The sequence below is a fragment of the Anabrus simplex genome, chromosome 2 (genome assembly GCF_040414725.1).
Source record: "Anabrus simplex isolate iqAnaSimp1 chromosome 2, ASM4041472v1, whole genome shotgun sequence".
Classification (NCBI taxonomy): domain Eukaryota; kingdom Metazoa; phylum Arthropoda; class Insecta; order Orthoptera; family Tettigoniidae; genus Anabrus; species Anabrus simplex.
In genome coordinates, this window is record NC_090266.1 from 257635831 (window position 1) to 257653497 (window position 17667).

Genomic DNA, 17667 nt, shown 5'->3' on the forward strand with positions numbered 1-17667 from the left:
CGTTAAGTCTACTAAACTGCTAGGTGCTTTACGTCGCGCCGACACAGATAGGTCTTATGGCGACGATGGGATAGGAAAGGCCTAGGAATGGGAAGAAAGCATCCATGGCCTTCACTAAGGTACAGCCCCAGCATTTACCTGGGCCTACCGACAGTAGGGCTCGAACTCACTTTCTCCCGGATGCACGCTTACAGCTGTGCACCCCTAACTGCATGGCCAACTCACCCAGTCTTCCATCACTTAATGGAAGAAAAGAATCACAAGGGTGGTTTCAACAAGATTCAGCCCATGCTCATAAGCAGAAGATTCCCTCTTTTCAATCTTGGAGGTGCTTGCAGACAGAGTGATTAGTGCTTATCTATTTCTCCCTTATTCTCCAGATCTAACAGTGTGTGATTTTTACTTGTGGGGTAAACTGAAAGAAAAAAGTGCATCGAACAAATCGTCACACATGGGAGAAAATGAAAGAAAACATTACGAATGAAATCAGAAACATTACAGTGGGAGAACTCGCTCGCGTCAGCCAGAATGTGGTTACTAGAAACAATGTCTGTATAACCCAGGAAGGATGACACTTCCAGCATCTTTTATAAGGTAAGATTTCATATAAATTGTATATACGCTTAAAGTAGGGTGGCCACGAGGCAGCTGCCATAGTGCAGAGTACAAACGCCGGGGGGTTTGGTCTTAGTTTATATGAGAGACACTGTATGTATGTCTCTCTCTTTAGCTGTGATGTGAATAAAATAAAAATATTCTTACAATAAATAATGCTAAGATTTTTCAATATGGTTGCTGTATGAAAAACAAAAATCTTCCTTGTGACCTAAATTCTTCTTCCAAAACTCATTGTTAAGAAATAGGTAGTGCAAGCGCCTAGCGTTGCCATATGGCAACATCCAATATCTTATGACGTAGCAGTCCCAAAATTTTGAAACTTGTTTCATTAGTTACTTTGGTTTCCAACATGTACTAAAACATAATTATCTCAGAAAAGTTTTTGTTTCTGACCATCATGTCCAATTGGAACTTTTTACATTAAGGAATTTCTGAGATACAGTGATTATTCAATGAGTGATGTTTGATTTTCATATACTGAATATAGGTTGACTGTTTGAAATTAACTTATCTTTCATTTTCTCACTACTGAACATCTATGTTGTTCTTTTATTCCATGCCGGGCTGAGTGGCTCATACGGTTGAGGCACTGGCCTTCTGAACCCAACTTGGCAGGTTCAATCCTGGCTCAGTCCAGTGGTATTTGAAGGTGCTCAAATACATCAGCCTCGTGTTGATAGATTTACCGGCATGTGAAAGAACTCCTGTGGGACTCATTATGGCACCTTGTCATCTCCGAAAACTGAAAAAGTAGTTAGTGGGACATAAAGTTAATAACATTAATATTACGTTTGTTCCATGATCTAGTATGTCATATGTCTTGGGTTGACTACTTCTTTATTCAACTATCTAACTTTATGCTACAAATTGGAGAAGATCTACCCTCATTACTTGATAAAATCTACTTTATATAAAGTATGTGATTAATATAGATCATCTAGAAGATGAAATTGTATGGATATAACATTGCTATCTTCGGACTGACCTTTTATCATCCTGATTGATTGATTTGCCTATTAGTTAATCAACTTAAATGAATATTCTGTTAAGTGATACATTCTTGTCTTTATGTGCTCCTCATGGAGTATTATCTCAGTATCATTTATATTTACAGTCTCAAGAATATTTATCAACTAACACAAGTAACGAAAATTCTCCCAGACTCTCAGTTTGGAATGAGTTTGGCAATTCATCCCGAAGGATGTCTGGTGAGAAGGTTAAGACTCTTCGTGGTACTCAGGCTTCTTCACGCCCATTTGCTCTTGGCTGCAAATCTGCTCCTCCAAACCAAAGTAAGTTTTCTTTGCCCAAGCATGGTTTGATAATTTCAGAGGGCTGTTTTCGATGTCTGGAAACAATTTGAAAATATGACGGTGATTCTGCAACACTATGGACAGCCAAAACATAGACTACCAATCATTCTCATTACTATGTATCACTTGACGTGTCAATGTGTGTTACAGTTTTTTACTTTGAAAATGTTCTTTAAAAGCAAACCATCTTTGAAAGGGTTTCTTACTGTTGTTTACCAAAATGTAAATTACAGTTACAGTGCCATCTTGATAAAGCATGCACATCTATCTCATTGAATGCAGCAGACCTTGGATTATATTCTATCATCTAAGGGATAGTGATATTTAAGAATAGAACACATATTCTTTTGAGTTTATGTCTTAAGAAATGAGACAGACAGCTTGAAAACTGTACATCAGATGCAGGAATAAGGTAAGGTTATATTCTGCCCAAAGGCAGGTCCAAACCTCCGCAGAAGTGTGCCTGAGCCGTAGTTTACATACGGTAGGGTGGCCAGTTCCTTTCCGCTCCTCCATTCCCTTACCCCCCACCAACAGTGCGTGGCAACCCATCCAAATCTTGACCATGCCCAATGTTGCTTAACTTCGGAGATCTCATGGGATCCGGTGTTTCAACACGGCTATGGCTGTTCTCTAGAATAACAAAAATTATGATTATGATCTTCTTGTCAATTCATCCCGAAGGATGTCTGGTGGGAAGGTTAAGAATCTTCTTGGTACCCAGGCTTCTTCACCCCCATTTGCTCTTGGGTGCAAATCTGTTCCTCAAAACCAAAGTAAGTTTTCTTTGCTCTTGTCATAATTAAAGACACCATAACTGACCATAACTGTTCTAATAATGCAGGAAGTTTGAATTCAGTTTACCATTGCTCATTGGTGAAATGGTACTTGTATTTGTCACCAAGTGGCTCAATGTGTGCTACTATTTTATAGGAAACAAGTAGTTTCCCAGACCATTAAACCTGGTGATGGTCCTATAAGCATCTCATAAGTAAAAATGGCCGAGTCTTGCTCCCTTGTAGGTCATCAGACATAATTGTGATGATCATTGTGGCCGAGATAAAATTGAAATTATCTCTAAAGGATGACACTGTGCTCTTAGTTGGAGCAAGGTGATCTTTTCCATTACCAGGCTAGCCTTACATATCAACATTGTGGAGTTAATGGAACACATTCTTTAAGAAACGCAGGCTCATAAATCAGCTACATGCAAATAATTACTACATGCTGTCGCCATTAATGGCCAGATACCTATTAAGTACTAGCTTAACTGGAGGTGCTATGGTGTCAGTTTGATGTAGGCTCACCCTTCTCTGTTATGACAGCTCCTACCCGTGCAGATGGACTTTCCACTGTAAGTTTTGGTAGATGTATACAGGTATTTTCTTCCATTCTTTCTGCAACATGCTAAACAGTTCTGTAGCCAGTGAGCTCTTGTTCAGTGAGGCACTTGAGAGCGAGTTGTAGATCAGTGAGTTCTGAAGGAATTATCAGCAGAGTCAGTCTTTCATAGTGGAGAATTTCAGGGAGACCTTCCCTGGTTGATAACCCCGTTAGGTTGCAATCGAGGAACTGGGCTCATTTCCCTACTCCTATTCCGTCAACTGCAACAAAGAGTGGGTGGAGATTGTCCAGGAGACCAAGGCCCTACAGGGGCTGTAGCATCAAGGAGGGAGGGAGGGAGGGAGTGAGGGAGGGAGGGAGGGAGTGAGTGAGGGAGTGAGTGAGTGAGTGAGTGAGCCAGCCACCCAGCCAGCCACTGGCACTGTAACTCAACCCAGAGGTACTCGCTGTGTTTGGATCAGAGCTTTGGGCGAGCCATTTCATTTCATTCATTTTCAAGTGCCTCACTGAACAAGAGCTCACTTGTAAGTGCCTCACTGACCATGAACACACTCCCAAGTGCCTCACAAAATAGGGTTTTTGCAAGGTGACAGTGGGTATTAATGTTGTTTCTAGCAATAATTTAAATACAAACAAGTTACAACATATTTAATTCTACATACAGGAGGGAAACTAATGATCTACATGCCATAGTGCATCTTAATACAAGTATGAATTTATAAGATAAAGAACTACGTGTTTCATTCTCACATTCAGCCATGCATTCATTCAACCTGGCTACGCAGTAAGGATGAAATCCCGCCAAGATCTTTTAAAACAGGCTAATGTTGTGGAATTTGTAACTCTGAATGTCAGAGTATTCCATAGCCTGGCATTAGGCACTTGGAATGGACGGTTGTAACGGATGTATGTTTTTTTAGTGTAGTAAGGGAGGAATTGGATCGAATGCATTGCTAATGAGAGGAGGAGCGGTAGGTAACATCTGAGGTAAGATACTTTGGGGTTTCTTATTTTAAAAGTTGGAAGTTGAGTGTAATGTGTAAATATCTCATTTGCTTAAGCCTTAATAAGCTGAGTGCCTCGTAAAAGGGCTTGGTATGAATGGTATACTTAAATAAAGCGGAAGCAAGAGTTCATAGCTTTAGCAGCATTTTCTTTGTTCTTCGGCAGCGTCACTAATACAATATCGCAATATTTGAGTATCAGTGATATGAGCGTCTAAATTGATCTTAGTTTCGTACTGAACCCATGACCTTTGTGCCCTAAGAATATTATGTATTAAATTGTCCATTGGAATAAGAAGTTCGATTTCTTGATGGCACGGAGTTGACACGTGGCGAGGGGATGGCTACTTTCCGTCCCACACTCTGGGATACGTGACATCATTCGCACGTGTCGACCGCGGAAGAATCTAAGTCATTTCGGTGGATTATTTCAGAAGGACGCGCGTGTCTCGCTTACCCAAACCAATAATAAATTATTATATTTATAATATATTTGAAGAACCACCTTTCCAATACACAAAATCCTTATGTTTAGGATGAAACCATTAAATCACAAATTGGACATGTTTCGCTCAATCTTAGTGAGCATCATCAGCAATAGAAACCTAAAACATTGGTAGGTCAGGGCCCTGATCCTGGTGTATATCACAAAAGAATGTCTAAAATACATTGGTAAAATGTATGAATTTAACACTTTAAATAAGATTATTTATGTCTATTAAAACAAAAATTAATCATTCAAATTGTTTAAAATGTAAAACGGAATGGATGGCTTAAATGTTAAAAATAGTTTATGGTAATTAGATGTTCTTAAAAATTGTTGTCCAATATAACTACGTTCGATTGCACTAAACTGTTTATGATAAAACCAGTTTTTTATATCTGGGTGAGCTCTTATTATAAACTATGTTGCTGTTTTTAAAAAAATGAACATGATGAGAAACGCCAAAAATCACACATAATGGTTGAAAAACGAAATCCACTGGTAACAAAACGTCGTGTAGATCGGCGTAAATCAGCCCTTATGGGATTCCTTGCACTGTAATTTCAGCCATTATTTTGTGCAGTAATGTGTTGATTGTTCTCCTAACGGAGAATTACTGATCTAGTATGTGAAATTAAATCGGATGTGTCCTGTAAAAGAAGAAAAAAGAGAGGGGGGATATGAGTGTCATCTATTGGAAATTTAAGGAATGTAGCACTATAAGGAGATAATAACGGAAAGCGCTTACCCGTGTGTGAACTGGTCCCTTGGTTGTTTATTGAGGTTTGAGGTTGAACAGTAATTCTCCGTTAGGAGAACAATCAACACATTACTGCACAAAATAATGGCTGAAATTGCAGCGCAAGGAATCCCATAAGGGCTGATTTACGCCGATCTACATGACGTTTTGTTACCAGTGGATTTCGTTTTTCAACCATTATGTGTGATTTTTTGGCGTTTCTCATCATGTTCATTTTTTAAAAAACAGCAACATAGTTTATAATAAGAGCTCACCCAGATATAAAAAACTGGTTTTATCATAAACAGTTTAGTGCAATCGAACATAGTTATATTGGACAACGATTTTTAAGAACATCTAATTACCATAAAGTATTTTTAACATTTAAGCCATCCATTCCGTTTTACATTTTAAACAATTTGAATGATTAATTTTTGTTTTAATAGACATAAATAATCTTATTTAAAGTGTTAAATTCATACATTTTACCAATGTATTTTAGACATTCTTTTCATGTAAATAAGGATTTTGTGTATTGGAAAGGTGGTTCTTCAAATATATTATAAATATAATAATTTATTACTCTGAACTCCAATACGGTTGAAAAATGAGATTTATAACTTGTAATACCCAAACCAAGTCGACAAAAATATAGTGCCTATCAAATGAGGTCATTTATCCAGCTAATTGAATATGTATAAATTTTAAATGTTCATGAACACTACCGCAGGCAATGTAGCAAGTATGTGGTTACCTTCAAAACTCTTGTAATTACAGTTCAGTTAAGTCAGAAAAGTTACGGAAATTTTCTTGGCGGCAAAGAAAAATGCCCGGAGAGAGGGGGTAGTTTCTATAAATAAGGAGGGACGCCATGATGAAGCCCCTGCATTTTGTATCACGAGGCTGAAGACGGAGGATTGAACTGCTCAGTAAAATCGAACGACAAAGTGGACTAAGTCCAACCAATAGATTTTAGCTGATGTGGCTGGGGTCTTGACTCCATGTGGAGATATTTTTTCTTGAGTGGAAATAATTGTACAAAAAGGACGGTCAAGGTACCAAATAAATTTGTATTTGATAAAGAAAGTAATTCGTGTGCGGGAAATAATTACAGTCCGTCGTGTGCGATCAACAAGGACGACAAGTGAAGGGCATTTTCTTTTTTATATGCTTTATTTCCAGGAAACCGGAAGAAAAAATGATCTGTACAGCCAGAAATTTAAAAATGGCTAAATAAAAATGCCAGGATCACAGGTGAGCCCTAAGATGACTTAAGGTATGTGACACCATCTTACCACCTACTATATCTTGTTTCATGATGTCTAACTTGTAGTTTATTTTCTGGGGTATATACGACGCAGTTGGTCACCCCGATGTTTTTATAAATGTCAGAATACGTAGAAAAAGGGTCATTTGTTTTATTTTTCACTTGGATAAATTTTTGAAGTCTTGCAAGTGCCGTATGATGTTGTAAAAAGTTATTAAATAGTGTTTCGAAGTGATATCACGTCCAGTGTAGATCGTGATTTCCGTGTGTTTATTGCCTATATTTGTGATGTCAAATTAAGATGTTCATTCGATGTAAATTTTCAATAGGAATTTTGATGGAGTTGGTGCAGAAGGAATCTGTGGTTACCCATTTTTAATCGGATGGAAGCGCTGTACGTAGTGTTGAGTAACACATGTCGATGAATTTGTCATGAGTGTAGTGTATTCTATGTCCATTTAAATCGTGTCTGAGTGACGATAATATCAGGAAATTTTGTAAGTCATTTTCGTGAAAATCCAGTTATTAAAAATACGATATAATTTTACGCGAAGTTATTCATTAATAAAGCACTGTGCGTTATTAGACGTCGTGGATTCTAGTAAGGATTTTTATTCCAGTTCCTTTGCCAGTGATGGTCGTGAGTTTGGGAAACAGAGGTTAGATTTAAAAGTGTGAGTCGAGATGAGATTTGTGAATCAGGTGTTGGAGACCTGTCAGTGAAGCTGGGACTTGTGGAAGCCCGACGAAGATTTTATAATGTTGGGAATGGAAATCAGAATACGAGAATCCACGCCGGTATTATCTTGCGATGTGTACAATTATTGTCAGACTTTTAAAAGTAAATCAATGTGCATATTTGGTTGGTCAGAATATATCGTATTTTGTAATTAGTCTTTTGCGAAGTTAAATGTTTCATTCTTTGAGGTCGGTCAGGCATGATGAACAAATGTTTCATATCGAGACTGACAGACAGGGAAGGGTCGTTCGTATCAAGACCGGCAGCTGATCGAGAGGGAACAGTTTATATAACGGAACGTGTAGTGGTTTAGGTGTAGGATTGAGATTGCATTCGTGGCGACGGAGATAAATAATGACGAAATCTAGTAGAAATTTCCATCCGGGAATAATGTTTGAGTAGTTGGATACTGCGAATGTGTTTAATTAAGAACATAATGTACATTAGAGACCACAAACTTAGAGTATAATGAGCAAGGTTAGCCAAATTCAGGGTTGTCCAAAATATAGAGCGGTGGTAGTGATGATTGTTTTGTCTGTGAGGGGTACGCAAACTTCATAAAATGTTATAACGAGATATGACATCGTAATTATACGGCGAGTTGCTTTTGGTTTGTACGTAATTATTAGGGTTATCCAAGTGTGAACACGTGAAGCAATCCTGACTTTACGTCTGATCTTAGAGGATCGAATCAAGAAGGACAAGCCCACGTACATGGCATTCGTAGATTTAGAAAAGGCATTCGATAATGTTGATAGGAACAAGCTTTTTACGATTCTGAAGATGATAGGGATCAGATACCAAGAACGGAGAATTATCTACAATCTGTATAAAAATCAGTCTGCAGTGATAAGAATCGAGGGCTTTGAAAAAGAAGCAGCAATCCAGAAAGGAGTGAGGCAAGGCTGCAATTTGTCCCCTCTCCTTTTCAATGTTTACATAGAACAGGCAGTAAAGGAAATCAAAGAGAAATTTGGAAAGGGAATCACAGTCCAAGGAGAGGAAATCAAAACCTTGAGATTTGCTGATGATATTGTTATTTTATCTGAGACTGCAGAAGATCTCGAGAAGTTGCTGAATGGTATGGATGAAGTCTTGGGTAAGGAGTACAAGATGAAAATAAATAAGTCCAAAACAAAAGTAATGGAGTGCAGTCGAACGAAGGCAGGTGATGTAGGAAATATTAGATTAGGAAATGAAGTCGTAAAGGAAGTAGATGAATATTGTTACTTGGGTAGTAAAATAACTAACGATGGCAGAAGTAAGGAGGACATAAAATGCAGACTAGCACAAGCAAGGAGGAGCTTTCTTAAGAAAAGAAATTTGCTTACTTCAAACATTGATATCGGAATTAGAAAGATGTTTTTGAAGACTTTCTTGTGGAGCGTGGCATTGTATGGAAGTGAAACATGGACGATAACTAGCTCAGAAAGAAAGAGAATAGAAGCTTTTGAAATGTGGTGTTACAGAAGAATGCTGAAGGTGAGATGGATAGATCGAATCACGAATGAAGAGATACTGAATCGAATTGGTGAGAGGAGATCGATTTGGCTAAATTTGACGAGAAGAAGAGGTAGAATGATAGGACACATCTTAAGACACCCAGGACTTGTTCAGTTGGTTTTTGAAGGAAGTGTAGGTGGTAAGAACGGTAGGGGTAGACCAAGGTATGAATATGACCAGCAGATTAGAGGAGATGTAGGATGCAATAGTTACGTAGAAATGAAAACGTTAGCACAGGATAGGGTGGCATGGAGAGCTGCGTCAAACCAGTCTATGGACTGATGACTAAAACAACAACATCCAAGTTTCAACAATGGCTAGGGTTAGATTAGATTTAAAGTGTGAGGTCATGAAACAAGATATAAAACTGGACATGAATGATGTAATAGTTCTTTTCCAGCTACTGGAATCAACAGATAAACATCAAACATGATTCAAACAAATTACGTCACATTGTGTAGGAACTTGTGAAGAAACCATTCGTCCGTGAAAATAGAATTTGTTGTCTTTTAAGATTTCATTAAATCATTTAAGTTTATTTAATTATTTAATTCAGTGAAAACCATATTTTGAAATAACTTTAAAATCAAGCAAATAACTTGAAGATGCATTCTGTAAATCGTAGTTTATTTTCTGGGGTATATGTAAATGGTAACGTAACGATTAAATGGACATATCCGAAGGTAATGGATTTTACTGCCACAAAGTATTGTGAGCATTGTTGTTGTTGTTGTTGCATTATTTGACTTTGATTGATGGAGCAGTAAATGTGCTGGGGATAGTAAAGTGGAAACTTTGGTCATCAACCAATGTAACTTAATTGTGTTTAGCCTTCAGCTTAGAAACTTGGATGGTCAGGGGGTCATCAACCTCAGTGACTTAGAGTAGGGTCATATGCCACCGTAGAATCATTTTCCTTGCGGTCATCATCCACAATGATTTTAAAGTAACTTAGAAGTTTAGATGTTGGTCCATGACATAGTCACAGGTCATGTCGATTCAATTAAGGGTCCATGCCGTATAACCACAGTGTGGCACACACCAATTGGACTGCCTTAATTATACCCAGAGTCCAGAGTTCGTGTTACGGGGTACTGGACCATGAAGAATCACTATGATGGTACATGTAGTCTCACATGGAAGCCGAATTTAAGGATTTCCAGACTTTCCTTTCTTAAATTAATGATTGAAACAATGGTTTCTTGTGAGGATGCCCATCAGGCAGTTACGTCAAAGGCTCACACCAGTGTTCTGACCCTCTATTTAAAAATAATTGTGGTGTTCAGTGGACATGTTAGAGTTCAATGATACCGTTGATAAATCATAAATGCTTCAGGAATTACTTGAATAAATAGGAACATCTTTTTTAATCAAACCTTTCATTTGAGTAGATAGATTAGAATTACTGAACCCTACCTTTACCTCAGCTAGTGACGAAGAACCCGATACGACCCAAGAGACAGATCTCATGAACTTTTGTTGATAGGTAGGTATCCTTCAGTATGGACCAGTACTGTGTGGAAGAAGCGACTGGTGAATTTGGAGTGGTTAAATCGAAGTGTGTACTTTCCGGCGAGTATCAGTTATTTCTTCATCCCAATCTTACACTTCCACGAACCTACTACGGTGGCGTAGCAGGGGGAGAGGTGATACTCCCACGTGGCGCATCCCAGGTGGCGGATAGGGGGTCCTAACCGGCTTGCCGGCGGACTTGAGGGAAATAAAATACCTCTCGCGGACCAAACACACTACCCCCTGCGGGTGGGGGACGCACATGTAGAATACACCCGCGGTATCCCCTGCCTGTCGTAAGAGGCGACTAAAAGGGGCAACCAAGGGCTGACTGAATTAGAACCATGAAACTAATTTTGTTTAGTACCATCACGCGTGGAACACCATAGGTCGCTTTTACTTGCGAGTAGTACCACTCTGTTAGGTACTCCATATTTTTGTGATTCGTAGCACTCGAGGGGGGTTCAGTGTGGGTTTCCAGTACCCGTGAGTCGTGCCCGTGTGTGCAACACCACAGGTCTGGGCGTTGCCTGTGAGTTGTACCCGTGTGAGCGACACCACGCGTCTGGGCGTAGCCTGTGAGTTGTACCACTATACGAGCTACACCGTAGGTCTGCGTTGCCAGTGATTAGTACCCACTATGTGAGGAACACCACGGGAATACCGGCGCCCGTGAATAGTACACCTAGGTGAGGAACCTCATCGGTTTGCGTTGGCTATGAGTGGCGCCATTTTGTGAGAAACACCATAGGTCTGCGTTACCTTTACGATGTACAATACTTGTGAGTAGTACCATAATGTTTGGAACACCGTGAGTTTACGCTACCTTTGATTAGTACCGCAGCTTGCGAAATACCATGGTTCTACTCCACTCGCGACATATACCATTCTGAGGGGCCTTAGACATGGATTTTGGACCCCTTTAGACATCAAGCATCCTCGATTCAGGATTGTGCTTCATGATCTTTTTTGAGTTGGATCCACTCCTTTTTTGTTTGCTCTTTTTTTGTTGTTTTTTTGTTTTTGGTTCCTGTCCATCCATTCCTTCTTCATGACGGTTTTTCTTTTTTAATTTTGGTCAGTGGATGATTTTGATTTTTTGTTGTCATTTCTTTTCGTACCATTAGGGGCCGATGACCTCGATGTTAGGCCCCTTAAAACAACAAGCATCATCATCATCATCAATCTTACACTTCATTTATAATGACCCAAAGGCTCTCCACAGATTTTTGCAATGGTATTACCATACCGTTGATCATGAGTGGGAGAGGTGAGTAGAGGAGAAGTGGGGATTCTGGATACAAGTGTCATAATTTTTCTGCTGTGTCAGCACCCGAGGTCATTGACCTGACCATGGTCATTGAACCTATGACACTATGACCACGTGACCATGACGTCACAGCTACGTGCTCTTGCTTGTAAACAAAGCCACGTGCTTTTTCACAGCTGTCATCTTGACGGACCCTAATCTCACTTTTGAGGACAACAGAGCATTGCTAACCTCACTGCTGCCATCTAAATGGCTGTTGGTCAGTGAGCTCTTAGTGAGTGAGGCACATGACAGTGAGCTCTTGGTCAGCGAGACACCTCAGGGGTAGTTCATGGTCAGTGAGGCTCTCGAGAGTGAGCTGTTGATCAGTGTAGCACTTGGTAATGTGTTCTTGGTCAGTGAGGCACTTGAGAGTGAGCTTTTGTTCAGTGAGGCCCTCGAAGTTGAGCTAATATTCAATGAGACACTTGCTAGTGCCCCCGTTTTGCCGGGCAGCCCAGCCGGTAAGCAAAAGTCCCAGAGGCGGAACGTTCGCTTATAGGCAACGCTAAATTATAGGGGACAGGGACAATCTAAGGACTGACGACAAATGAAAACACTAAAAAGAAATGGGTTTTAACATTTATTAAATAAAATATCAGCACTTTCCAGATTCTATAAATATTTTCAAAATCTTGAAATAAAAATATTTAGCTCTTCCCTGCTGGAATTCACCTACAGTTCTTCATTAAATTGCATTCTGCAAAGATACGAAACTAAGTCTTAATAAATCGTATTAGGAAATTAAATAAATTATTGTTTGAGAAAATCCTATCTCAAAATATCAAAAATCTGAATTATTTTTTTTTGAATTATTATTTAAATTAACAATACTCTGCGATTCATTTTACCGTGAGTCAAATTTTTACCTCACACGAAAAATCAAATAAATCATTTCTATTAATTAAATATTATTCTAATTAATTATTTAAGCTTCAAATTATATAATAAAATTATTTTGAAATCCAATATCTAACTCATTAGATTCTTATTTTTATGTCAATTGACCTAGTGTTGTGCACAACTCACAATAAAGACTTAAAATTCTCGCATTGTAGAGTTAAACATTTTACATTTTGTGAGCTTAGTTCATTGACGCGATCCTTGCTTAAGTATTTTCCCTCGAAGCAAAGATCCTAATCTATCTTATTCCGTCATAAAATTACTTAAAGATTCATAATTGAGCCAAATATGCTCGCCACAAAACAACAAAAAAAATCGAAACTTTACGCGCTCAGCGTACACATATCATGACGAAATATAACCATGAAAATCACAATTACAAACAAAATCAGTCATCCATCCATCTCACATTCAAGCTTTGGTCCACGGTAATATTATCAAATAGATTTATCGAACCCTATCTCTTGATTTTTAATTTTAAATTTTATTCGAAATATGAGAGTTTCTCCCGATGACAATATCAGACAAGGGCTACCATTACGATCGTCTGACGTGTGATTGTGACAGGATTATCACTTTTCCAATGAAATAGATTCCACAACGATGTTCCAGGATAATTTTACAGTAGAAATCATCACTAAAAATTCCATAGAACTGCCTACAGTCACAGATAAATAAACATTCGCGCATACGGTCTATGAGTCACGACTACGTTATTTTTAATCTCTTATTATCTCAAATTATCGATCAACATGTGCTGCATAAGAAGAAATTATGTTCAAAGACACACTCTCTTCCTTAACTGACTCGTGTAATGGACACACAAATAAAATCCTATCTTAAGATCCATTTACAAGTCTCAAAATACCAATAACTGTAAAAGCAAAATTTGTGGACATTCAAACCACGACCAATATTCCAGGCCAACATCTACTTCAATATAGCACACATTAATCACTTATAAGCACAGTAATAATTACACTCATGACCTTTAAACATTCTATTAGACCGTAATAATGTCAATTATTATTATTATTATTATTATTATTATTATTATTATTATTATTATTATTATTATTATTATTATTATTATTATTATACGCGCGCGGTCGCGTCATCGCAGGCTATGGTTTAATGAAATCATAGATGACTCTATTCTAACTCGAATCTATGGTAAACCACAAAACATCAAGGAAAAATCCTAAATTCACAGAGCACGTCGATATTCTGTCCCAAATAATTCACAAATTATTCCATCATTATTTTATAAATTAATAACTATTATCGCGTGGGTCAAATATTTTTAACACTTTCCTCGACTTATCATGGGACAGTGAGAACATGTCACGAAGCACTCACTCAAATAGAACAAATTATAGGTCCCAAATACACTCTCACACACATCAAATCTACCAACACCAGTGAAAGAAGAGTGAAATTCCTAACTACAAAGACTATTAGAAATGATTTCAAATATTCAAGCAAGGACTACGTCTACATAATTATTACAACAGAAAATAGAGAAAAGTATAATTTAAAATCTTAGCTGTAGTAGACTTGGCTTCTGGACTCGGTTGATGATCAGTGAATATTTAACCGAACTCCATCTCTGATATTATTCTCTCCCGGGCTGAATTATGCCTCACATTTTAATTATACATGGCTGCAGCAGGCGAGGACTTAGGACAATTACAAACTCCGTCGTAATGCTGAAGTTCCATTCTTCCGAAATATTTCAGGACTGCTAGGGATCTTCCGTCTTCTGGTGAAAGCTGAAACTAAAAGATCTGTTTTAGAAATAGTTCCCAACACACACTTGATTCTTCAAGATGGCACAGTTTTTACCTACTTTAAAAAATTTTCTTCAGATTTATAAAGTTAAGGAAATCTGAACTGCTGCGTTTCCGATATTTCTGTGTCACAAAATTTCCTCAGAAGCAGAAAAATTATCGTCTTTTATCAAATGAATGCTGGTAATGTTCCATGTCGGTACGCCGTTTCCAATAACACGTGTGCTCGAACAATTATTCCCGTAGACAACTGAGCAACTGAGCAATTGAGCGAATGAGCAGAATGAGCAGAATGCAAATGAGAAAGATTTCCCCAGGTACATGGGTATTTATTTCTTCAAGACGTAGGTGTGTTTGTTAATTGAATTTTATTGGCTGAGATTTAGCGATCGGGCTAACCTTGCGATTCAATTGGTTAAATATCGTGACGTCAAAATCTCAAAGTATTGATCGCTTTTAATCTGGTAGAGTTCCTGTCCACGTGCTACCCCTCTGGTGTCTTCAACAAGGCACAAAAAAAAAAACCCAGACTCGCTTACATGGCACGGGGAAAACCTGTTTTACTGTGGGCTAGCAGACAGTGCAGAGTTGAAATCACCTTCCTGGATGATAATTTTATGCATTGTTCCACCCCAGTAATAAAATATTCTTTCCATACAAACCAATAACCAATTTTCAAGGGTGCACTAGTGAACTCTTGTTCAGTGAGGCTCATGAGAGTAAGCTCTTGTTCAATGATGCACTTGCTAGTGGAATCTTGTTCAGTGAGGCATTGAGAGTGAGCTCTTGTGAAGTGAGGCACTTGTTAGTGAACTGTTGTTATATGAGGCACTGGTGAGTGAGCTCTTGTTCAGTGAGGTACTTGGTAGTGAGCTCTTGTCCAGTGAGGCACCGGAGAGTGAGCTCCTGTACAGCGAGGCACTTGGCAGTGAACTCTTCTTCAGTGAAGCACTTGAAAGTGAGCTCATGTTCAGTGAGGCACTTGAGCTCTTGTTCAGTGAGGCAACGGGGAGTGAGCTCTTGGTCAGGGAGAATCTCAAGAATTTTAACGTAAGTGTTTGTACACTTTTATGTAATATTCATCAATCTATAAAAATAAGAAATATGGTTCAAAAAATTAAAAGTGTAATTTGATACAATCTGTTGATCTTGCAAGAACGAAATGTGTCATTCTTTTTTTAATTAAGTTATCGGGTATAATCTGTTATAAAATGTTTTCTTTTTCATGTTTTTTCTATTTATTCTGAATTAGTTTTAACAGACTGGAAAACCTCACAGTTACAGATTAACTAAGTCAAAACTGAAAGGAAATGGTTTCCACTGTTAAAAAAAAAAAGACTGAATGTTCCGATCTGTCAGCAAAGAGATGGCATGGAATGCCATTCTTCTTTGTAGGACGCCATTACCATTTGAAGGTTGGCAATGTAATTGACCCAGGAAACAGTGGCTCAAAGGATTTTATTAGAAGTTTGTCCATATCAATGGTGTAAGTCACTGAGTTGGGAATTTCTTTGCCTCCCCACTGAACTTTTTCCTTCAGTTTTCCCATAGATGATGAGTTGGAGAAGTTCATTTCATTCACCTCTCATAATTTACCTGATGTAGCTGAGCTTTTGCTCCTTAGTGGTTGTTAGAAGCCATTTTTTTAACAAGTTGAGGATATCCTGATGGGTCTGCCTTTCTACCCAGGATATTTGGAGCATAAAATTGTATAGTAATGTTTCAAAAGCTCCAATCTGCCTTTCCAGCAAAGGGTGGTTTTAGCCTACAAAATCATACAGCAGTACAACTTAAAAACTACGTAGATATGATACTCTATAGGCTTTTGGGCTTATGCCATGTCAAGAAAACAAGGTGAAATTCTTTATGTTTCGCAGAGAACTGTGCTCTGCGTCATCAGAAGAAAATCTCGACTGTCCATGACAAAGGTTTCTTAAACAATGGCTCTTTAAATTTAGACGTTATAATAGAAGTGGAAATGGTACATTCATTCTCCACCAGATGGCTCCCCGGACGTTGCACAGCACTAGCATTCGAAGCGCAAGCTGACTGAACCATGAGAATAAGTCTAAGAGGTTCGCATAACATGTGTATGTAACATATGACATTGATAGGTATATGACATTGACAATAGCCTGGAATGAAACATCTGACGATGAGGAACGTACAAATTTGAAAACGCCGAAAAAAATCCGTCTAGCTCAGAAACAGGTGGTCTCTTGCACGAACCTGGATGCTAGTAAAACTGTCGTCAATCTTTCCAAGAAATACTTGGACAAGAACCAAACGGCAGTTCTAGCTACGAGTCTTAATTTCGCTGTCGCTCCCTCTGAAATTCCCACTGAGGAGTTAATTACTTCCGTTGAGGCAGCCATCCAGAAACTACCTATGGATGAGGCTGAGGAGTTGACAGAAATGTGCGAGACTCATAAGGTCCGCTGTTGTACCCCTGCCCAATTTAACAAGAGGCGAAAGGAGAGCTCTGAAGTTACTTAGAGATGATTCTGAACTCGCCATCCTCTCAGTTGATAAGGGTAATGTGACAGTGGTTATGGACACTGACGAGTATAAGAATAAGATCTCAGCTATATTGTCAGAGCCTGTTTACAGACTGAGCTCACGTGACCCCACCATTCGTGTGTCCAACGCCACTGTGAAACTCTTAAGGCAATCTTCAATTCCAAAAGAGGAGGCTAAACATTTGTCCCTGGGGGATGCAGTGCTACCTAGATTATATAGACTGCCTAAGATCCATAAAAAAAGATGATTCCCTCAGACCTGTTGTTAGTGCAATAGGTTCTCTTACATATGTTCTGGCTAAATACATAAGCAAATTGCTTCAGCCACACATAGGACATACTGAATCATATGTCAGGGACTTTCGGTATTTCGTCAACAAGCTGTCAACCATAACCCTTCAACCTAATGCACTTTTGGTGAGTTTCGATGTGGTGTCCTTGTTCACTAAAGTGCCGTTTGACTCGGTCGTGTCTCTCATTGAACACCTGTTCCCTGAGGATATTACTAAGCTATTTCACCACTGCATGAGTTCCAGCTATTTCTTGTGGGGTGGGAATTTTTACAAACAGACAGACGGAGTGGCTATGGGAAGTCCACTTTCGCCCGTAGTGGCTAATTTCTT

At 38.7% G+C, this 17667-nt stretch overlaps 1 protein-coding gene across 1 annotated transcript in view; it reads left to right on the forward strand.

The window, feature by feature from the left end:
• The window catches only part of LOC136863507 (uncharacterized), a 366127-nt gene that overhangs the window by 230974 nt on the left and 117486 nt on the right, over positions 1-17667 (forward strand). The window contains exon 11 of the mRNA XM_068225972.1: positions 1733-1910. Coding sequence (XP_068082073.1) covers positions 1733-1910 — 178 coding nt within the window. The remainder of the gene's footprint in view (positions 1-1732; positions 1911-17667) is intronic.